Below are 23,904 nucleotides of genomic sequence, written 5' to 3'. Positions count from 1 at the left end.
ATTCTCCACAGAAAGAAAGATGTATAAAAAAAGCAATATGGTAAAGTATTATTATTCAAATATACCAATAATAATGAAAGTTTTATTACATACTGTTCAATATATATGCATAAGTGAACATACTACAGTCAGAATATTTACAGGTCAGAATGTGATTACATCTTACCTTTAAATGTGACAAACAGTTCTGTAGGAAAATATGCCAGTTATTTAAAAAAAACTGTTTCTGACTGACACATAAAAGGCAGGTAATTAGTGGATATAGAGCCTGTAGGAGACAGGGAAAAGGGGATTAACATTTTTCATGAAAAAGCACTGGATCTGTAAATTATATTCATTCTCATCCACAAAGAGAAGTAAATGTTTTTAGGCAGTGTTCCCATTTGTCATAAGAAGTACGATCTCATAGAGTAATCTAACAAAAAATGGTAACGGGCAAATTTTCTATAAGAACAACTCCTTAATCTATCTCATCTCGTGCTTTTATTTTTCCATAGACCCATCGCTCCTTCAACCAATACAGTGGTTAGGAACCCAGGCCCTGGGATCAAGGACAGACTGGCATTAAAATTTCAGCTTTCTATTTGCCAGGTGCGTGACTTCAGGGTGGATACATTAAGTGATCCAAGGCTCACTTTCCTAACATGTGGAGTGCTGAATAATAATTACGTATCTCCTACAGGGTTGGGAGGCTTAAAGTAAAACAAAGAATGCAAAGCACTTAGTTCAATGCCTGGCACAATCCCTGTTTATTCATTATTAGATCTCTATCTTAAGTGGTCAAGTATTTGTCTAATTCTCCACACTTTCTCCAAGCTGCATAAAAATTTACAGAAACTCCTTTAACATTATGTGAAGTGGGTGGTTAAGTGGGGGGGGAGGGGAGCCTTAAATCTCTGAATAGAAATGATGCAATTAGACAGACAATGGTTCCTAAATAATCTAATACTTCTGAGTGCAATAATAATGTAAAATAAAGGAATTTATGGTTTAACAGGCATATAGTCAACCTCCCACATAGTATAATACATAATTTAAAGCACCTGTCAAGACAGGTAGATACCTAGAATGAAGTCTGAATAACCTATCAACTGTAAAGCTAGTCCAATTAGGAATAGAAAGTCTTAAAAAGAGCAGGAAAAATATATAACACTTGCCCTTATGTTGCATTTTGGATATTTTATAATTCTTTTAAATCTCTCCTGAATTCATAAACCAATTATTCTAACTCCTAATGAAATACTGAAAGGTTTGAAATGTTTTTCAATACCAATGAATGCTTCTTTCTGGAGCTCAGTTCAAAAGTAGTCTGATAAAGCATCTCCACAAAATTTTTCAAACAGGGAACATTCACTTCATTTTTAACAGCCTAGAAAGATAACAGAAGAAGAAAGAAAATGGTTACAAACATTAAACTATATAAGAATTGCAAGAAATTTCTGTAAGTGTGAAATCGGTTAATAATTCATGACTATCTCACTGAAGTCCTGCAAACTGCCAAATGACCAACTTGTTCAGTAAATAAAGAGAAACTTGGCCTCTGCCCTGAGAACGCAGGTAAGGGAACAGGCAATGAGCATGTGCTACAACAAACAGATGCTGCAAGAGGAAATTCTCAGTGCTCCAGGCACACAGAAGGGGCCCCTGGAGAAAACATCCACAAGGAAGTAACACCTCACTGAATCCACCTCCTCTTCCCTGAAATAGTGCAATAGCTCCCCAGGTAACCTCTAGCCTTGCCCTCCACTATTCTGTCTTCCTGCACTGGGATCCAGCCACATCAGCTAGCTTTTGCAGTTCCTAGAACATATCATGCGTGGTCTTACTTCAGGGCATCTGCACTGGTTTCTTCTGCCCAAAAAGCTCTTCTCCCAGATACAGCACACCTTACTGCCTCGTTCCTTTAGTTTTTGCTCAGCTGTTTCTACCTCTTTCAACGTGGAGGTCTCACCTATCACTTTATCTAAAATTTCAACTTCCTTATTCCTTTAGCAATTCTTCTCCCTCACATGAGTTTACATTTCTCCATAGTACTTATCACCATCTACATACTATATATTTTATATACTATCTGTTGTCTGCACTAAAAGTAGCTATCTAAGAGCAGGGAGTCTTTCCTACCTTGATCATTCCTGCGTTCCCTTTGCATAGAAGAGGCTCTGATACAAAGAAAGCATTCCATACATGTAATGAATGAGTAAGTAGAGTCCAACCAGGCATGGGGTGGGGGTAGGTTATTAAAGAGGCAAGAATGTTCCAGACAGAAGGAGCTCTATGTGCAGAGTGGGTGCTATGGGTTGAACTGTCACCTCTCCTGCAACCCAAATTCAGATACTGAAATCCTAACTCTGCATACCTGTACCAAATAATGTGTGACCTTATTTGGAGATTGCAGATGTAATTTGGCCATTGCAGATGTAATTAGTTAAGTTAGGATGAAGTCCTATTGGGGTAGGGGGACCCTAATCCAACATGACAGGTGTCTTTGAGAAAAAAAAAAAAAGAATTTGGACAAAGACGCACACAAGCAGAACGCCATGTAAAAATGAAGGCAGAGCTCAGGTGATGGTTCTCTAAGCCAGGGAATGTCAAAGACATCAGAAACCTAGGTGAGAGGCACGGAACAGATTCCCCTTCACGGTCCTCAGAAGGAATCAACCTGACAACACCTTGGTCTTGGACACCCAGCCACCGAAACTGAGTCAATAATTGTTGTTTAAGCCATCTAGTTTGGGGTACTTTGTTAGGGCTGCCTTAGCAAGCAAATCAAACATGGCAAAAAAGAAGAATCAGGCAACACAGTATTAATGGACCACAGTCAAGGGTCTTTCTTCCTACAACCTGCTCCTTTTAATTACCTTAAAAATACAACCTAATCCCAGTTAGGTCCCTGGCAAAACCAGATTTTCACATAAGGGGGAAGCACCAATGACAACATGGGACTGGATAAGCCGTAATTCAAACCACTTCTAGACAAAGAAATTGAAGTACATGTACTAATGATAATAGACTAAAACTGACGGTTTTATAAATGATTTTATAAATTATACCATCTTGGCTAGAAGAAGAAGTTAGTAACTTTTCATGTATTCAGGTTTTATTTTAGTTGAAAATTTTAAACGTGGAGAAATTTATTTTCATGTTGCAAATCAAACTGTAGTTTAGGCTTACATTTTGTAATATTGAATTAAATGGCTTGTGATCTATATATTCATATGAATTGATTTGTGGTATTCAAGTCCTGTCTAGAGCATGTTTAGAAAAGGTGGATGGGGAATTGTAAGGAAAGTGAAGAATTTCAAATATTAATGACAGTGACTGGCATGATTTTTTTTATACCTGTCTTGAATATTTACTTATAGTTAAATATTTGAAGATTTTTTTTTAATGGGTATGAACAAAAGTCATGAATTATAGCTTTGCAGGTACTTTGAGTCAGAGAGCCTCCCACTCCAGTTTTCAGCCATGTGAATAGTCTGTTTTCTTTTTGATAAAATAAACCTATCATTTATAAAACCATTATGGAATTTAAGAGAATCAGATATATAGACCCACACATATAGAGCCAATGGATTTTTTTAAAAGATTTTATTTATTTATTTGCGAGAGAGAGAGAGAGAGAGAGAAAATGAGAGGTGGGGGGGGAAGAGGGAGAGAGGCAGAGAAAGAAGCAGACTCCAGGGAGCCCAAGGCAGGGCTCGATCCCAGGACCCTGAGATCATGACCTGAGCCGAAGGCAGATGCTTAACTGACTGAGCCACCTAGGAGCCCCCCAGCCAATTGATTTTTTCAACAAAAAACTAAGCTACTTAGAACTGTCTTGTCAACAAATGGCCAGATGGTGCTGGAACAACTGGATATCATATGTAAAAACAAAACAAAAACTTAAAATCAGTTCATACCTCAACCATACACAAAATTAACTCAAAACGGACCACTAACCTAAAATTAAACCCTAAAACTAAAATATAGGAGAAAACCTTTGAGAACTTGGGTTAGGCAGACTTCTTAGATATGATACAAAAAGCACAATTGTTGAAAGAACAAAATGATAAATCAGACTTCCATCAAAACTTCTCTTCCAAAGACAGTTAAGAGAATGAAAAGACAAATCATGGACTAGGAGAAAATATTCACAGAGCATATATCTGATAAAATATCTGCATCTAAAACATATTTTTAAAATACATTACAGTGCCTGGGTGGCACAGCTGGTCAAGCCACCGACCCTGGGTTTCGGGTCAGGTTGTGATCTTGTTAATCATAGGATCCAGCCCCCATTTGGGCTCTGTGCTCACGCATCAGTACGACAGCTAAAACTAAAACAACTGGCTAAAGCAAGAGTTGGTGAGGACGTGGAAGAACTAGAACTTTCACACATAGCCCCTTGGAATGCAACATGGTTTGACAATTTCTTTAATAATCAAATATATACCTACCATTTGGTCCACCAATTTCACTCCTAGACATTCCCCCAAAGGAAATAAAAGCATATGTCCCATATACAGAGCTGTGCATAAATGTTCACAGCAGCTTTATTTGTAACAGCCAAACACTGGAAACAACACAATGTTCAAAAACAGGTGAACACATAACCAAACCATTCTATATAAATGAAATACTACTCAAAAGAGGAAAAACCCACTGATATATTCCACAACATAGTTGGAACTCAAAACAATAATGCAGAGTAAAAAGCAGCCAAAAAATGGCTTTGTACTGTAAAATTCCATTGATATGAAATTCTAGGAAAATCAAAACTAATGTGGAGTGATGGAAAGACAATCCATAGTTGCACTACCCAAAGGTGGGGTGAGCGGAAGCAGGAATTAAAAAAAAAAAAATAACGAAACTTTCAGGGTGTGATAGATATGTACATTATCTTTTTGGGGATGGGGGCAGAGGGAAGGATCTTAAGCAGGCTCCATGCCCAGTGCGGAGCCCAATGCGGAGCCCAATGCGGAGCCCAATGCGGGGCTAGATCTCACAACCCCAAGGTCATGACCTGAGTCGAAATCAAGAGTCAGATGCTTTACCAACTGAGCCACCCAGGATCTCCAGATATGTACATTATCTTGATCGTGGTGATGGTTTCACTGGTGCATACAAAGGTCAAACTGTATACTCTAAGTATGCATAGTTATTATATGTCAATTTTACCTCAAGTTTAAAGATGAAATGATATATATGAAAAGAATATTTACACAGCAGTGTGTAGTATACTGAAAGTGAGTAGCATATCACATATACAGAACTGAGTTGGGTTAGGGAAAAAAAAAACCCGTGGGAAATAAAAAACCTGGCATCTAAGTATTGTAAAATCCCTTAATCCTATTTATAGCATGCTGTTACTAGTAACTGCAAAAATTATTTTCAAATGACACACTGCTTTTATACCAAGGAAGGCTTTTATAAATCTGTTTCCCTAGATGTTAGTGCAATCATACTTATAATAATCTATTTTCTAAATAATTTAGAATATATAGTTTGACAAGAATGATGAATGTCAACAGCAACTACAGAACAGAACATTTAAAATCGAGACAGTCCCGTAAATGCCAAGATACATGTTACAGTACTTTTCATTTCTTCAGAGGCTTTTAAAATGGTCACCACATTGTAGGGAGGAAAAGCCATGAGTAAATGCAGTATGTTGCATTGAGCTATTTCAGGCAGCCGTTACCTAGAGGCATAACCTAGAAGCTAGGTTGCAAATACTCCGCCCTCTTAACAGTCTCTGAATCTTAAGGACCTGGGCCTATTCTTTTAATTAAAAGACTAATCAATGCTCTACTAGCATTTGGCTAATAACCATTTTCCCCATATCCACATTATATTCAAAGTTTCCACTTATTAGTCTATGAAATTACCAGAAAGTAAGACTATTTCACGTGGCGACTTCTTCTGCAAAAAGGTACCTTTCACATACATTATAAAAATAAAAATATACTTACAGCAGCTACAGGGATAAGAATCTCCACAAATAAACCAGCAAGTGCATGTTTTATATCTTTATCTTTTACTTCTAAGAAATACTGAGCACATTCCTTGAGGGGGAAAGAGGTATAATATTAGGTTCACAAAAGAGGAAGATTTAAGAATTTTTAATACCATGATAATTTTTTAAATACTGTCATTTTACCAAAAAGCTAAGGTCAAAACATGCTCAAACTAAAAAAGAAAGTTTTTAGTATATGTGCTGTGGAAGCGAGCACTCAAATTAAAAAAGAAAGTTAATTCACACTTTGACAAATTTAACACTTGGAGTAAGGAATTAATAATGATGTCATTAATTTATATACATTTTGTTTCTTTTAAAAAGTCATGAAGAGCAAGAATAACCACTGTGAGGCTAATTCTAATCCCTGCAATGGAGAAGGTATATCACCTGCATGAACTGAAATGATGCTTCAAAATCTTCTACAGGATACATTTTCACTCGAAAAAATTTCATTCCCATTATTAAGCTGATGATGCTTTGTACCACATGTGGGCTCTGTTCCTTTTGCCGTAGTTCTTTCAATTCTGTCACAAACTTCTTCCTCACAGCCTGAAACCTTTAATATACACGAATATATAATATGACATGAATTTAAAACACTAACTTCCCACATGATATTCAACGTGGAAATCTTAAGATATTGTACCTAAACATCATCTCTTTTCTTGGCCCTCCTCAAAATTACCAGAAAAGCATACAGAAAAACAAAGTTATTTGTCATTCTGAATCCACTGTTCATTTATTTTAAAATTACAAGTTCCATAAGGAGATAAAATAAGATTTCTTTATTCCTATCATAGCATCAGTACAGCTCCATTACCATTTAATAATCATAATAAAAACAAAATCAGATAATCCACCCATAAAACGTCCCCCCGTAAATCAGATAGTGTCTAATTTTTAATGCTTTTTATAAAGTCTGTAATTTGAGTTATACAGAGAACAAATTAGGGACTATAAATTTGTTCAAAGACATGAACCAATCAGTTTTAGACCACTATCACTTAAAATTAATTTCTCCTTACACTGGAGAAAAACTGAAGGAGAGGAATGGGGGAACATGGTCTCGCACAATGGGAATAAGCGAAAGAACCCGAAATGCTTTCAAATATAAGCCCCATCCTGGATTCAAATGACCACAACTGATAAGGGTTTTTTTTTCTGTTTACACTACAAAAAGATACCTAACAATTTAATAACCAATAATATTTAATTTCCCCCCTCTACAAAATATGAAACAGCTAGATTTTACTGTTAATGTTACTTGGGGAAACCAGTTCCTGAAAGTAAAAATGACAAATGAAGCCTATTTTCCAATCGTCACAGTGACTACAGAGGGGAAAGAAAATAGTGCATACTAATGAAATATGGATACATGATAGAAAATACTACTTATCCACTTCCATTTGAGTCTTGGGGAATACAATACCATTTTCCATGAAAGTATTCTTTTGCATTTTATAAAGAAAATATAAAGTGGATAAAAACCTTCCCATTGCAAGAACACTAGAATCCAAGGGTTTTCTCTTTTATTAAATTTCTCATAATTATTATTAGTTACTAAAATCACAGGAATTAAACATTAACAAGAATTGTACTTGGCTTCTTAGAACTTAGAAAGGTTTTTCTCTGATGATTTCAGGACCAAAGACTCTTTAAATGACATCAAGAAAATCTTCATCGATAACTTTTTACCTCACAAATTTCCCAGTAGCAACAAAGGAAATTCAAAATCTTCCACAGTCTTCAGAGCAAGCACAAGATACTAAAGACAAACTTTTTTACTATTTACTATAATGATGGTTCAAGGCAATTCAATGAGTGTAACTCCTAATGAACAACACCTTTATGGAGTAATCTATTACCGCCTTTTTCTTTTTTGGTATCTCTTCTACCTATCCAAAACTCTGTTTGGTGCTAAAACAAGTAAGATAATTAGGAGGAAGACATTGCACTCAGAAATGAAAGTACTCAACGAGAAAGTATTAAAAGTCATTATTAGCTCTGTAGAGTTCTAAAAAAATTAAAAAGATGTAAAAAAACATTTCTCATAGACTAGTTAAAACAAGTTGTGAAATTAATGTATGGATTTAACTTTTAAATCCTCTAAGGAATGGAGCAGCTAAGTAATGAAAGGTGGAGTTCAAAATAAATATGAAAAAAAAAATAGATCTAAAACTGTATCTATTATACTAGTAATGAAGTATTCTAAAACACAAATTGAAATCAGGATTTGTAACACTTACTTTGATTGGGCAAGAACCCCTATCACCTCTGCATATAAATCTGCAATAATATGCACATTCCCAGTGTTGGTTCCTGAATATCTAAAACAACAAGAGAACAAATGCATTATCAAATTTTTCTACAAACTCTCCCTAATAAATCTGAAAATTTCTTATCAGGGTGTTATACAGGTTTTTTTCTCTGAAGATTCATCTATAGGATAATAAAAACCACATGAATTTTCTTCTATCTGGATTTTACTGTCATGAAATCTAACCTTCTAATTCTTATGTAAATCCAATCAATAGTTTTAAGAATTATTTTAATAAAATCTTTCCTATGGAGGCACCTGGTGTCAGTTTTATCTGAGGGTCTTGAGCATAAGCCCCACATTGGGCATGAAGCCTTAAAAACAAGAAACAAAAAACCAACAAAAGAAAACACCTTTTCTATAAGCATTTGGTGTGGATTCCAAAAAAAAAAAGAGAGAGAGAGAGAAAGATATATGCTTTGAACTCTAAAAACAAATGATCAATGAGAGTTTGAATTATACTTAAATGGTCTAAACCTGGCCGGCAGAGAAAACAATGATCCCAAGCTAGCATTTTACTTACCCTTCCTTATGTTTAAAGTGCTTAAAAGCTAAGTTTAGAACTTCATGAACTAAGGGATCGGGCACAGGATGAACAGGAATCTAGAACAAAAAAATTATCAAGTCAGCAAGAGCTAAAGGTTACAAGTCTTTTCTGAGTGTTCTCCACATTTCAACTAATTAAATCAATAACCAGTTTTCATTTCCATATGATCTACTACCACTTAGTCAATCTTCCCTTTTTCTAAGGATGTTACTTTCTCTGAGAATTCAGTTACCCATCTAATTTAATAGGCTCTAAATTTAAGAATGTTAGCTTCATAATCACAAATCCTTGAACTATGGCCCATAAAGGGGAAAAAGTAGTCGTGATCACTGATGTGACTCTAATTATTACTGCCCGGAAATTACAAAGACACCCACATGTACCTCTCTGCGACACCAATAGGAAAGCAACCTCTGGCTGAGCCAAACACATTCCATTTGTCTGATTTTCTATCATAAACAGTAGCCAAAATGACACCAACTTTTCCAATTTAAAATTATTTCCAATTTAAAACTAATACTTGTTCGTATTAGAAATCTGTCATTTAAATACCTTTGTTTTGTTTAGTTCTTTAAATGTTCCTTCCTAAGCCATAAAACAAATCAAAATATTTAAACCAGAAAGTAAAATCCCTGCCCCATCCCCCTTTCATAATCACTATTAATAGCCTGGCATATATCCTTCCAGATTTTTTCCTACACACACCCACACATACACACCTTAGTTTTCTTACTTATTTTTATTATGTTGTTAGTCACCGTACAGTACATCATTAGTTTTTGATGTAGTGTTCCATGACTCATTGTTTGCGTATAACACCCAGTGCTCCATGCAGTACGTGCCCTCTTTAATACCCATCACCGGGCTAACCTATCTCCCCATCCCCTCCCCTCTAAAACCCTCAGTTTGTTTCTAGGAGTCCAGAGTCTCTCATGGTTCATCTCCCCCTCCAATTTGCCCCCCCTTCATTTTTCCCTTCCTTCTCCTAATCTCCTCCATGCTATTCCTTATGTTCTACAAATGAGTGAAGCCATATTAAAATTGACTTTCTCTGCTTATTTCACTTAGCATAATCTCCTCCAGTCCCTTCCATGTTGATGTAGAAGTTGGGTATTCATCCTTTCTGATGGATGAGTAATATTCCATTGTATATACGGACCACATCTTTATCCATTCATCTGTTGAAGGGCATCTTGGTTCTTTCCACAGTTTGGCTATTGTGGACATTGCTGCTATGAACATTGGGGTGCATATGGCCCTTCATTTCACTACATCTGTGTCTTTGGGGTAAATACCCAGTAGTGCAATTGCCGGGTCATAGGGTAGCTCTATTTTTAATTTTTTGAGGCACTTCCACATTGTTTTCCAAAGTGGCTGTACCAACCTACATTCCCACCAACAGCGTAAGAGGGTTCCCCTTTCTCCACAACCTCTCCAACATGTTTCTTGTCTTGTCAATTTTTCCATTCTAACTGGTGTAAGGTGGTATCTCAATGTGGTTTTGATTTGAATTTCCCTGATGGCTAATGATGATGAACATTTTTTCATGTGTCTGTTAGCCTTTTGTATGTCATCTTTTGAGAAATGTCTGTTCATGTCTTCTGTCCATTTTTTGACTTGTTTTTTGGGGTGTTGAGTTTGAGAAGTTCTTTATAGATCGTGGATATCAGCCTTTGTCTGTAGTGCCATTTGCAAAAATCTTCTTCCATTCCGTGGGTTCCTTCTTTGTTTTGTTGACTGTTTCTTTTGCTGTGCAGAAGCTTTTAATCTTGATTAAGTCCCAAAAGTTCATTTTCACTTTTGTTTCCCTTGCCTTCGGAAACACGTCTTGAAAGAAATTGCTGTGGCTGATGTTGAAGAGGTTACTGCCCATGTTCTCCTCTAGGATTTCGATGGATTCCTGTCTCACATTGAGGTCTTTCATTCATTTTGAGGTTATCGTTGTGTATGGTGTAAGAGAATGGTCGAGTTTCATTCTTCTGTATATAGCTGTCCAATTTTCCCAGCACCATTTATTGAAGAGACTGTCTTTTTTCCATTGCATATTTTTTCCTGCTTTGTCTAAGATTATTTGACCATAGAATTGAGGGTCCATATCTGGGCTCTCTATTCTGTTCCATTGGTCTATGTGTCTTTTTTTACACACCTTAGTTTTCTTAAAATGATGAATCTTTCCATGTCAGTACTTAGAGCTCCTCCTTTCTTTTCAATGGCCATATACTACTCAGCATATTATTATTCAATGAGCTTCCCATTGCTGAACATTGCATTCCAGATTTTCAATAATCAATATAATGCTATACAATAAACATCTTATACATTTAATGTTATATACTTGTATAGTTCCATGGGAGAGAGTCCAAAAGAAGGAACTGATGGATCAAAGATTATAAAAGTTACCTTTGATATATATTCAAGGTCTATATATGTGTGGGTCTGTTTTTGAAAAAGCTCACTATTCCATCAACTTTTATATGTTGGTACTAAAATCATAGTCTTCATTATTAGACTTTATGAATAAGTTCTGATGTCTGGTACTGAAAATCCCCCTTATTTTTCTTCAGACAGAGCTTAGCCATTTTTGGCCCACTGCTCCTCCATATTCAACTTAGAGCCACCCTTTGAAGGTATACAAAAAAAGGTCAAGATTTTCATTGGAGTGGCAATCAATCTATACATCAGTTTGGGGCTAACTGTATTCTTCTACATTCACATGGAATATTTTTTCACTTCTTTAAAGGCTTTTGGCAAGGCTTTATAATTTTCTGTTTTTGTCCTTTGATGGGCTTATTCCTAATAAATATGAAGAGAAGCCTGATTTAATTAGTAATAAGGAGAATGAAAATACACAAGGTATCATTTTATACCTACTCAATGGGGAAAAGTCTGACAATACCAAATAGTAGAGATAATGTAAATGAATGAGGTTTATAGACATTGCTGGTGTTAAGTTTAAATCAATTTTTCATATAGCCAACAATCTAGTGAGGCAGACCAAAGTGTGCCACCCCAAAATATGTCACTTTGGCATGAGAATTAGTTTGAGCTGAAGGCAACTGACAAAGAGCAGGTGCAAGAAAAGCTCTCCAGCTTTTCTTTTTCTGCCTAAAAGCAGTCTCCCCTCTCTTTCCCACACCAAGAAAACAACAACCGTTATCATCAGAACCAGAAAGCTGACAATGAGATAGGTCTGCACAAAGCTTACGAAACAGCCCTTATCTTCCATTAGTTTCCCCCATAGATTTTCCTTCCCCCAATTTACCACCCCTAGAAGCCCAGAACTTTTCCTTTGTCTTGTCACTTCACGATGTATTGCTCTTTGTTAAATTTTAGGGCCTAACCATTCTTTGTCTTCAACTTCTTTTTCATGAAGACCTCCATATGCATATGTAATAAACCTTTTCTCCTGTTAATGTGATGTTTGTCAATTTAATTTGCAGGGCTCCAGAAATGAACTTAAGAGGGTGGAGCTCCACTACACTAGCAATTATATGCCTAAGAAAATTATTATGTATAGCTACACAGTTCATGGATTAATCCTAGCAACATAACGTTGAGTGAAAAAGTAAGTCACAGAGGACAACATACAGAATGATACATTTTTAAAGAAAATTCAAAGATAAGAAAAACTTACTATTCAAACATATGAAAACATTTTTTAAAGAAAATAATTAACATAAAAATCAGTATAATGGTAAGAGGGTAGCCAGGGAGTGAACCAGGAGAGATTCACATAATTAGGCTTAAGCTATGGGTATTTTGGGGCCTACAGGTAACCATTATATTGTAAACAAATACAAAGGCAGCCACACAGAGACCAATGATAACAGTGTACCTTGAACCAGGATCATGATTTACCCCATTCTGTGGACCCAAGTCCAATTAAAAAAAACACATAGGAATTCCACATTTCCCTATTTTTTTTAACTATATATTTTATAGAACACCTCATCAATAGGATAAAATCATAATAGAGATTTTAAGTTATCAAGAAAGCCACAAACTAGACTGGGGGAAAGAACAGCAGGGAACTCTAATTATTTAGAGATGGTCAGGGAATGTTTCTTGAGGGTTTGATAAAGGGGAGGTTTTTATTTAAAATAATTTATTTTTTACAAAGGTAAATCAGGAGTCTATCAGGAGGGAGCTGAATTTAGTCCTGAATAAGGATCAGGAGCTAGTTCAAACCTAGTAAATAGGAGAGAGGCATTAGAAACAGTAACCACAATTACACTGTAATAAGGGACAAGAGATACAAGAAATCCAGTAAGTATTCATCCACCCGTATTCAACTCAATGAGAAAGTGACTAAACTCACACAACACAGAGGAGAATACTAGCATTTTAAAATGCTGTCCAGGGGTGCCTGGGGGGCCCAGTCAGTTAAGGGTCTGCCTTCAGCTTGGGTCATGATCTCAGGGTCCTGGGATCGAGCCCTGCATCGGGCTCCCTGTTCAGTCGGGAGCCTGCTTCTCCCTCTGCCCCTCCCCCTGCCTGTGCTCTCTCTCTCTCTCTCTCTCTGTCAAATAGATAAATAAAAATCTTAAAAATAAATAAAATAAAATGCTGTCCAAGCAGAGGGAGGCATTGCAGCTAACACAGCTTTGAAAGGCTCACGGTGAACTTTTACTCCAGGATGGAAGGCTATAGCTTTATCTTGGCTAAGCAGATTGATATTTGTTGTTGACCAGAGGAGGATCAGAGAGAGCATTCGTCTCAGATTTCCGAGAAATTGGGACAATCCTAAAGGCCTGTACCTGGAATCCAATTTGAAGAAAATGTGCTCCATCACAAAATCAAATAGGGATTAAGTGAGGAAGCAGCTGTAATCCAAACTCTACCTTTCTTAGTTCTCAATGAACCAGTAGCCTGATGATAGAGCAAAGAAGTTTATTCATCTGTTTGTAGAAGCCAAGATTTGAAAATCCCATGTTAATAAATTGTACAGAAACTGAATTTATTCTACACAGGAAGGTTCAAGAATTCAGACTCTACAAGAATAATCTCAACCTTTGTCCCACATTGGAAGACTAAATTTTAAACCCAGGATTTCTTTAGCAACTAGAAATAATTAACTAGGAAGTTCATGATTGACTATATATAAAAAGCTTTTCAGGGGTGCCTGGGTGGCTCAGTGGGTTAAACATCTGCTTTTGGCTCAGGTCATGATCCCAGAGTCCCAGGATCGAGCCCCGCATCAGGCTCCCTGCCCAGTGGGGAGTCTGCTTCTCCCTCTCCCCCTGCTCCTTCTCTCTTGTTCTCTCAAATAAATATATAAAATCTTTCAAAAAAAAAAAAAACTTTTCAGGGACACCTGGGTGGCTCCATTGGTTAAGCATATGCCTTCAGCTCAGGTCATGATCCCAGGGTCCTGGGATCAAGTTCCGCATCAGGCTCCCTGCTCGTTGGGGAGCCTGCTTCTCCGTCTGCCTCTCGCTCACCCTGCTTGTGTTCTCTTTCTCCCTCTGACAAATAAATAAAATCTTAAAAAATAATAATTAAAAAAAGCTTTTTAATCTTTTATAGGCAGACACTTCCTCCTAGAAGTGTAACAATCATGTTTTGTTGATATAGGAATTTCAGAATATTGGCTGGTCAATTAAGTAGAGACATGACAATCTTTTACTTGGTACTCTGAATACCTCTTTTTAGGACAGTACTATTATCTCATATTAAGAAGAAACTCAAAACAGTATTCCCAAAGTGCTCCTTTTTTTACACACCAAGCTGATGAATTTATTATAAGTAAACTATAATCACACCTTTATACAATAAATAAAAACATTTTCTTCACTATAATGATAAAAGTGTAGAAAGACCATGGATTTTGGTTTAATCAAGCCAAAGCTTCTCTTTTTACTAGTTATATAACCTTGAGCAAGTCTCCATTTCCCCACCTATAAAACACAGACAACAGACTGGAAGCCTATAATCAACGGCCCTGAGAGAATGAAAAATCGAGTATAATACAACTGGAGATTGATTCTTGTCCTCTCACCTTTTCCATCTTTTTCTACAAGGGACTAGGCCAAAATTCTTACCTCCTGAGAAAGCAGGGCACACAAAGGGACTAGAATACAAGGACGGAGATGCTGAGGGGAGAGCCTGGTAGGGAAAATGGCAGGAAACCAGGGCCCATTCGAGAAGCAAGGAGGCAGATGTAGTCTCCCAGCTGATATTCCCTCAACTGGGCCCATAAATAGGCCCTAAGGTAACAAAAACAATTACTATCATCAATGCTGCTGTCCCACACATCCCAGTCAGCCCTGTGGCTACCCACTGGTGGTTAAAATGGAGCAGACACCTACCACCAGGGGCTGACAACCTTCACTAGGGAAGAGGCTGTCCGTGGATCAAGCAGCCTGACTTCCAGAATCTATTCCAGAATTCATGGCGCTAATCACACAGGCTGGCCGCAGACATTTCACTGACCTTGCAATAATGCAACTCTGCATTTTATGTGTTTTAATTTTTTTATACTCCACTTCCTGTGCTGTGGTTTTCCCATACTGATTTCCTCACAGGGATGTTTAGTGCACTCTAAGCCAGAGATATGAAATACAGGTCAACTTAAACCTGTAATTTCTCCTAAACTGTCTTATTTGGTCCAGTGATGTCTGATGCCTACCAACGACAGCTAGGGACACTCTTAGCCGTGCTATATACTCTCTATTACTCCCCTACCATGGCCACCACCAACCCTTTTTATGCGTCTGTGTGTCAGGTATTAGGTAGGCATTTTTATAAATATTACTTGTAACACTTAGTCTTACAAGGTAGATGCTTGTCCCCTATTTTACAGATGAGGGAACTAAAGTTCAGAAGCTGATGTGTACTTCTCTAGAAAATACTGTATGCCCAGTTTCCGACATATAAAAATGCATTGAATAAAGGAAACAAATAAGGAAAGAAAGTTTTCAATTTTATCATATTGTAGCCAGAAAAGAGACACAGAAATAGAAGTGAAAGAAGAAACAGGTCTTATCTTTAATTTTTGGAAGAAAAAAAGGACCACCTCTAAACATTTTAAGAATGAACATTTTCAGGATGCATACATTCTTAAAATCCCTATTTCTCCCCTTATTTTCAATAATAATAATGAAAGTAATAATAAAATCATTCTCAAACTCAATCTCAGAAAAAGGCAGCGGCATGGGGGTGGGGGCAGAATCCCATTTCAGCTTACAGAGGAAAAGTTCTACTTTCATGGAATAACATTCCCACCCATAGTATCAAGACTTTTTCAGGACTTGTCATTTGTGATTTTAGAAGCAGCTCTAATTCTACGTCAACATTCCAGAAGGATATATATCTAGTAGACTGTAAAAAACACCCGGGGGCGCCTGGCTGGCTCAGAGGGTCATGCAACTCTTGACCTCAGAGTCATGCATTCCAGCCTCACGTTGCATACAGAGATTACTTAAAAAACTTAAAAGGAAAAGTTACCCAAGTTTTATTCCAAGGCCATTCCCACCACCCCCACCTCCCAACCTTTAATGCTTTTATCGCATCATCAAAGTGAGAAATAACAAAATCAGGGTAAGATATGGATACCGTGGAGTCGGTGAGGCTCATTCATTACCTAAGTGACCAGCTTTCAGTGCAAAGGGGAATGAATACATTTAGCCTCAGAAAAATCACAAATAACTGCATAACCTTCAGGGTACTCATCCACATCAAAAATGCAAATGTTAAATCTGAAAATACTAAGGATGTACTCCCCCTTCTGATACTTCACAACAGCACAAATAAAACTAAGCCAAGAGCTGGAATTGGTTTACAAACCAAGTTTCCCAATCTTCTTATTTGTTTCAAAGAGCAAATGTCTGACTAAAATTTCATATGAAAAGAAAATTGCTTCAAACTTTCTAAAGGTTTATGTTGCCGTTTAACCATGCTTTTGCTATGAATTTGAAAGCCTTTGGCATCAACATGCTAAAATTGGTAGTTGGCCATGACCCTAAAATTATGTTTGACTTTCTTGAAAAAATAAAATTAGTCCTCTATCATCTTAAATTACTTTTGTTCCCACAGTGAATCACGCTCATTTCATCACATTTATACTAACTCAATTCTTTGTCTAATTTGTCATGATTAAAACTTTAATCTTCCAAGATGCTGGCCATTTCACCTAATTTTGTATCACTGATTTTACCAATATTTTTATTATTAATGGGAGAAAACTTGGAATAAAACAGTGAACTAACTTTATAATCATCAGCAAGTCACTAAATTAAGAACATGTCTTTATCTGCAAGATGAAAGTAACAGATAATACTTATGGAGCACTTTCCATGTCCCAGGCGTTACTGTATTTAATGCTTATCATTCTACAAAAATGGTATTATTTCCATCCCTCTTTTACAGAGGGGAGAAAAAGGTAGTGGATAATAACTCGCCCAAGTTACACAGCAAGAAAATGACAGAGCTGAGATGAAAACACTTGCCCTGTCTGTCTCCCAGTTTTATTACAACGACTGGCTGATACAAAGGATATAGAGCCTTCAGGCATTATGAAGAGTTCTACACACGCATGAAGACATGACAAATTATTCAAGAAACAAAAAACGTATAATATATGAGGTCAAGGACTAACCCGTAAAGAATATTTACTCCTCCTTATGACTGGCCCAACCATGTATCAATACCTCAGTACTCCTGGGACCGTCCGTCTCAACAAAATAAAACCAAGTCACGTTTTAATATGTGTCTCTTATATGGGGCAAAAGTAAAAATCCTATTAAATTCAAGATATATTACATTGATTAGTCTCCAGATCTATTAAACCCTACATCACTTTGACACAGTAGAAAATTGGGTGAGTTTGTCATGGTATTTCAGAAAGCTCTATTGATTTTTACTTCATTTTCTCTGGTTTTATTAGTTTTGAAGAAGCTAAAAAGACTTCCTTTTACTGGGGAAAAGAAAAAAAACCTACGTCAGATTTTAATAAATAAAGTATCTCTGTGTTCTTCGTGACAGATTTTATTCTTTCATGGGTGCATTTGAGTGAAAGTATGAGGATAGTGAGTAAAAGAGAGAAAAGTAAGTGGAAAGGCCACTGTAGGTTAGAATAATATGGTGACAGAACCAAAAAACAGAGCTTTGCTATTAAAGCTGTTGCAGGGACGCCTGGGTGGCTCAGTCGGTTGGGTGCCTGCCTTCGGCTCAGGTCATGATCCCAGGGTCTTAGGATCGAGCCCCGCGTCCCTGCTCATCGGGAAGCCTGCTTCTCCCTCTGCCTGCCGCTCCCCCTGCTTGTGCTCTCTCTCTCTCTCTGACAAATAAATAAATAACATCTTCAAAAAAAAAAAAAAGAGCTATTGTATTTCTTTTTTTTCATACTTTGAGTCCATTTGAACCATGGATCTAAAGGGATTTTGTGGAATGAACTTGAAAAATGAGCCCCATGGAAGTTTACAGATGCAGTGGTTCTCTCCTCCAGAAGAGCCACCTGGATTTTTTTTTAAGAGGAGAAGGAAGGAGGATGAAGACCAAGAGGATGGGGAGGCGAAAGGACGGGGAGAGAGAGGGGAGGAGAGACAGAAACCGACATCGGGCTTTCTGTGCACGGAAGCCCTGAGACCGCAATTTGGAGCAACTTTCAGAGGAGACACCGAATGGCAAGTGAAAGAATGTCTTGGGAAACGAAGGAGAAAAGGCACCATGGAGCCAGATCAGAGAGGGGCCTGAATGTCTAGGGGAACTTACAATTTCTCCTGCTAAACGAAGAAAACCTGTATTACTGAATCAAGCAAAGAAGTGCAAAATGTTGGTTACCAAATCACTCACATGACCTACATGGGCACACAGGAGATGCTAGAGGTCAACCACAATGAGTCCTAGGCAAAGTCTAGTCATGGTCAATGGCCGCTCTGGTCCAGAGCTCTTCAATCCCTAATTACGCTGGCTTCAGGGTCTTAGGATCCCAGTGAAATGGAGATCACAGAAAGCAAACCTGGCTTGTTAGCACAACTCCCAGATGAAATTTCTTTCCTACACCTAGAGAAAGACCTTTATGAAAGGCACAAATTAATTAAAATGATTTTCACCTTCGATTAACTCACTTACTTGTTTTTTATGTTTCAAACTTTTATTTGAGGATTTCAGATATTCAGATTTCAAGGGATTTTTCACATATGTTACAAAAACAAAGGCAAAGGACAAAGAAATACATCATTCAAATAATTTTATATTGCCTCTGTCAAAAAAATTGGCTGTCAATTAACTTTATAGCTAACTTTTGCTGTTTGTTTTCATATTATATATTCTACTTCATTTTGTATAACAAAAACAAAATCCCTGTCCAAACAGGTCATATGCATAATGTGATTTTTTTTTTCTTTTAGGTTTCCTAACTTTCAAAACATTACAGTGTACGTGGCTGGAAATATGTGGCTTGTGTTTGAATGATAACTTTTTAAAGACTACAAACTTAAGAATACTTTCATGCATTTGAACAAAGTAGTTGACTTTAGTAAATAAAAAAACAAAAATGGACCAAGAAAAAAAAAACCTTTCAAAATCAGTACAGGTATTTATATGTATTTAAATGTATACCTGTACTGATTTTGAGTAATAAAAATATACATGATACCAGACTTCGGAAGTTGAACTCCTGAGTGCAGTGTGAGCACAATGCCAGCATCCTAACAGACACTGAACAGACATTAAAACATTTATTATCTTGAGGTGTTTTCACTTGTCCAAAAACCATTCACACCTGACAATTCAGTGCTCCCCATGTCAAAGTGCGCCTACCCTCTAACTGTAACTGCACAATTATTACATGTTGGAACGCAGGCTTGATGGCTTTGGAAGAGAAATTCTTTGAAAGTGGACTGAAGTCGATGAATGACAGGCGGACTATATTCACAGCTAAAAGCCCACATGTAACCCAATTTCCATTCAGCTCAATTTTGCTAACAAGATCTCCTATCTTAGACGGCATTTTACAAAGGTAAAAAGAACAGGAAGTGATAGGTACAATCCATGAAAGCCCCAGGCAACTGAAGGACGTGTAATTATATTGTAGAAATCTAGCTAACATGGGCCAGAATTTTAGACATAACAACCTAAATAAGGTAAATGAAACGTGAAGGCAAAATAAGAATAAGAAACACAAACTCTGCAGACAAAAGAGCTTCTTACCTGCTTCAGAACTTCAACTAAAACTAAACAAAAAATGAAATCTACTGCTAAGTCTCTCCTTTCAAGAAGATAATCTCTTTCACGTTGTTGTTCATCCCTGAAACAAGAACCCCAAATTAGGATTGCACTTAAGACCATAAATCTTAAAATAGCTATTGGTTAACAGTTCGGTTATTTGCTGAGCTCCTCGTATGTATGGTGTCCTACGGCAATGACAGTTCAAGCTGTTTTTAAATTACCCAATGTATGTACACTCTCATTTTCTTTCTCTTGTTGGGTATTTTGTACAGTAGAGATGAACACATCACTATTATATCTGTCAGAAATTAAACCCATTCTAAAGCAATCAGTTAAGAAAAAATACTTTAAATTTTATTTAGAAAATCTAACATTACTCCCTATTTGATTAGTATTTTTTTAATTAAGAACTGAAATAAAAGTAATAACTTTTCTGATGAAAATAGAGTCCCAGCTAACTTTTTGCATATCTAAGGTGAAAAATCACAAGTGGCATCAAATAAAGTCCAATTCCAAACAATGGATCATCTCCCAAACACAGATAGATGTTTTATGCAAAGCCACCTCCCTGGCAAATTTGAAGAAGGAGAAGAGAAGTTCTGGGATTTGAGTACCAAGGAGAGTCTCATGGTATCATAATACAGGGTTTGGCAGTCCTCCTGTATCACAACTGCTTCCCTTCAGAAACCATAGGAACAGGACCTTCTTTGAACATTTTCTTAACTTCTTCAACTATTGAAGGTCCTCACTGAACTACTGAAATGACACTCCTGAAATTCATTTTTGCATAACTATCCCAGTGATGAGTACCATGGAGTTCCATTGACCTTAACTGGTACCCTCCCTTGATTTACAGTTAAGTATGGACTATGCTTTCCCTTTACTACCAGTTTCGTAACAAAAGTAATCAATGTTTTTGCTTAGAAACCAAACAATACCAGTCTTTGGCTGAGAACATTATCGCCCCCTTCAACGAAAGGATTTCAATTCTAGGTAGAAGAGTGGAAAATGAGCCACTTACCCCTTAGACTTTGTGCTAGACCGAGGCCTGTACTCATAGGATTCATCTTCAGTTCCATTCTGGCGTCTGTACCAGTCAAACAAGGTGCGAAGTAAGGAAGGGAGACAGTGCTCTGCTACTGAGCTCATAGAGCTTATCAACTGAAAACATAAGATATTACCAGAAGATAAAATACATCATCAAGGTACCACACTCCTAACTCTATTAGCCATCACTGGGAAACGATGAACATTTCTAGGATAAACAGAGTAACTCAAATGCGATAAATGTGTTTTAAAATAAAAATAAGAATTAGGGGTTTATCCAAGTAACAAAGTGGGCTACCCACTATTAAACTTTGCCCACATCCATTCAGTTTAGCTTAGCAGCTTTCCACCTTTTTCCTGCCTCCATATACTACTCATGTGTGTAAAAATTTGACCCTTAGTAATATCCCTGATTATACAGAAGGATACCTATGGGAGAACTGGTATGCATAACATGAGAAAACCACACCTGCCTCCTTCCCCCTGACCAGTTCCTCCTCTATACTCATGTGAACAAAAGGTTGTAAGTATTGCCACTAGAATGAATGAAGAGATGGAGGAACAGAGAAGACTACGTTGTTAGAAACCGTGCAAAAGTAAACTTTGTATTGCTCTGATGCGGAATAGAGAATTATAATTACATTATTAATTCATGACACCCACACACGAACATATTAGAAATGTGTTGTAACAAGCTTTTAAAGCTCAGAATGTATAAGCAGACAGCGTAAAGATAAATGTAGTGGGATGAACAACTGCTATTCAATTTGAGGCATCCCTGAAACTATCTGAATTCTAGGTGAATATCAGATTAATTCCATGAATGAACTCAGCGTTCCTGTAGTGGCAGTAAGAGGCACACCAGTTATCCTTAGCAAGCAGTCCCTAGGGTCACTCTTCATCTGGAGGATCTCGAGCAAAAAAATCGCTCTTCATAGGAATTTCTGTATCTGATGCAACTCATTGCTCATAAAATTAATATTTCAAAGTATACAGTCAAACATGCTTCACTCTGTTTTTCTTAACTAAAAAATGATGGGTTGCAGAAATACTCAAGGTCTTGTTCAGGTCCAGGACTGTAGAAAGTGTCAGTTAATGAAGATAAATTGATACCTCTAGAAATTAAACATTTACTTTTCCTAATATTTGATAGCCTTCATATAACTTCAAAATGTACTTCATCCAAGGAAATAGAAAAGAATAAAAGTTTTATTTGACTGTGTAAGCTCTTATTCTCTTTTTCATTATCTCTGCCTTCCTTTAATCATGCTTTTATTTATAATTACCATAATTTGACAGGTAGTTTCTAATATAGGAAATTAAACTAAAACTAAGATTCTAATTTTATTTAACTAATTTTTCAAGTTTATATTTTATTAACAATGAACAGTATCACTCAAAGGAAATCCTTTTAATATCTAAAGAAGGAACAATAAAATACCATCCGCTATTGTAAATATATATTAAAGTTTCTGCCACACTTGGCTTTTTACTGCGGAAAAAAAATTGAACTATGGGGCAGAACTATTTAAAGTTTCATTAATCATTTACATAAAAAAAACAACAAATGGATATATTCCTTAAAAACACTGTTTAATAGGATTTCAAATTCTGATTATACATTTATTCATCATTAGTGGATTTAAGATCTGAATAATCTAAATATCTTTAAAATAATATAGTAATAAAATAAATAAAAATTATTAGTAATAATTAATACCTTTTGCAGAAACATTGAGATTTGAAGAGCCTTATATAAAGTGATCTTAATATTACTTTAACAGAGAATTAGCCTTCCTATCTATGGTTTCTTCTTAGGCCAGTGGCTACTCACTAAGTGTATGCATCAGAATCTCCTAGGGAGCTACTGTAAAATACAGGTGCTGGAGCACTGCTCTTGGTAATCCTGATTCAGAATTGGGTTAGAATCCAGAAAATACAATATCTTGTTAAGTCTCCACCAGGTAATTCTAGCCAGTCATCCTTATCTAGTCAATTAAACCAATATGAACATTAATCTCTGTTTCCCAGATACATAATTATGAGAACAGTAGTACAGGAATACTAGATACAAACGGAGAGCTAATCTGGCTTATTGGTTTTTGCAAACAATATATAATAAAACAATTCTTGAGTGAACATAATTATGACCGAAGAGGAAAGAATTCACATTATAAGAACATCACACTCAATTTTAGGTATTAATGTTCTATCTTAAGGTTCTGATAGCCCCAACAAGAAAAAAAAGTTAAAAGCTAAAATACTATGGGGCACCTGGGTGGTTAAGTGTCCAACTCTTGATTTCAGCTCAGATCATGATCTCAGGGTTGTGAGATTGAGCCTCATGTCGGGCTCCATGCTGGGCGTGGGGCCTGCATGGAGCCTGCTTAAGATTCTCCCTCTCCCTCTTCTGTCCACCTCCTTCTGGCCCTTTCTTTAAAAAAAAAAAAAAGGTAAAATATTATTATGTGAAAATAGTGTGAATTGGTACACCAGGGAAGATTGAGGTATGTTAATTAGAAATGTCTTAAGAAAATTTCAAAGGGCACAATAAAGAGATTACCAATGAAAAGTAAAGAGTTTTAAGATGCTATATGACAGAAACCGGGGCCCCTGGGTGGCTCAGTCGGTTAAGCGACTGCCTTCGGCTCAGGTCATGATCCCAGGGTCCTGGGATCGAGTCCCGCATCGGGCTCCCTGCTCAGCGGGAAGCCTGCTTCTACCTCTCTCTCTACCACTCCCCCTGCCTGTACTATCTCTCTCTCTGTGTCAAATAAATAAATAAAATCTTAAAATAATAAATGACAGAAACCAATCAAGTTC

At 36.8% G+C, this 23,904-nt stretch overlaps 1 protein-coding gene across 5 annotated transcripts in view; it reads right to left on the bottom strand.

Annotated features, from left to right (window-relative positions):
* The window catches only part of FRYL (FRY like transcription coactivator), a 251,245-nt gene that overhangs the window by 105,196 nt on the left and 122,145 nt on the right, over positions 1-23,904 (bottom strand). For all 5 annotated transcript variants that reach the window (XM_088021180.1, XM_088021179.1, XM_028100519.2 and 2 more), the window contains 8 exons: positions 21,056-21,195; positions 20,017-20,113; positions 8,842-8,921; positions 8,248-8,328; positions 6,389-6,557; positions 5,955-6,047; positions 1,271-1,369; positions 167-268 (listed from right to left, as the gene is read on the bottom strand). In XM_088021180.1, the coding sequence (XP_087877306.1) occupies positions 167-268; positions 1,271-1,369; positions 5,955-6,047; positions 6,389-6,557; positions 8,248-8,328; positions 8,842-8,921; positions 20,017-20,113; positions 21,056-21,195 (861 nt within the window). The remainder of the gene's footprint in view (positions 1-166; positions 269-1,270; positions 1,370-5,954; positions 6,048-6,388; positions 6,558-8,247; positions 8,329-8,841; positions 8,922-20,016; positions 20,114-21,055; positions 21,196-23,904) is intronic.

The sequence above is a fragment of the Eumetopias jubatus genome, unplaced genomic scaffold, assembly GCF_037043125.1.
Source record: "Eumetopias jubatus isolate StellerSeaLion01/CBP00866 unplaced genomic scaffold, mEumJub1_p1.0 scaffold_2, whole genome shotgun sequence".
NCBI classification, from domain to species: domain Eukaryota; kingdom Metazoa; phylum Chordata; class Mammalia; order Carnivora; family Otariidae; genus Eumetopias; species Eumetopias jubatus.
Note: the sequence above shows the minus strand (reverse complement) of the source record. Positions and strands in the feature narration are given on the sequence as shown.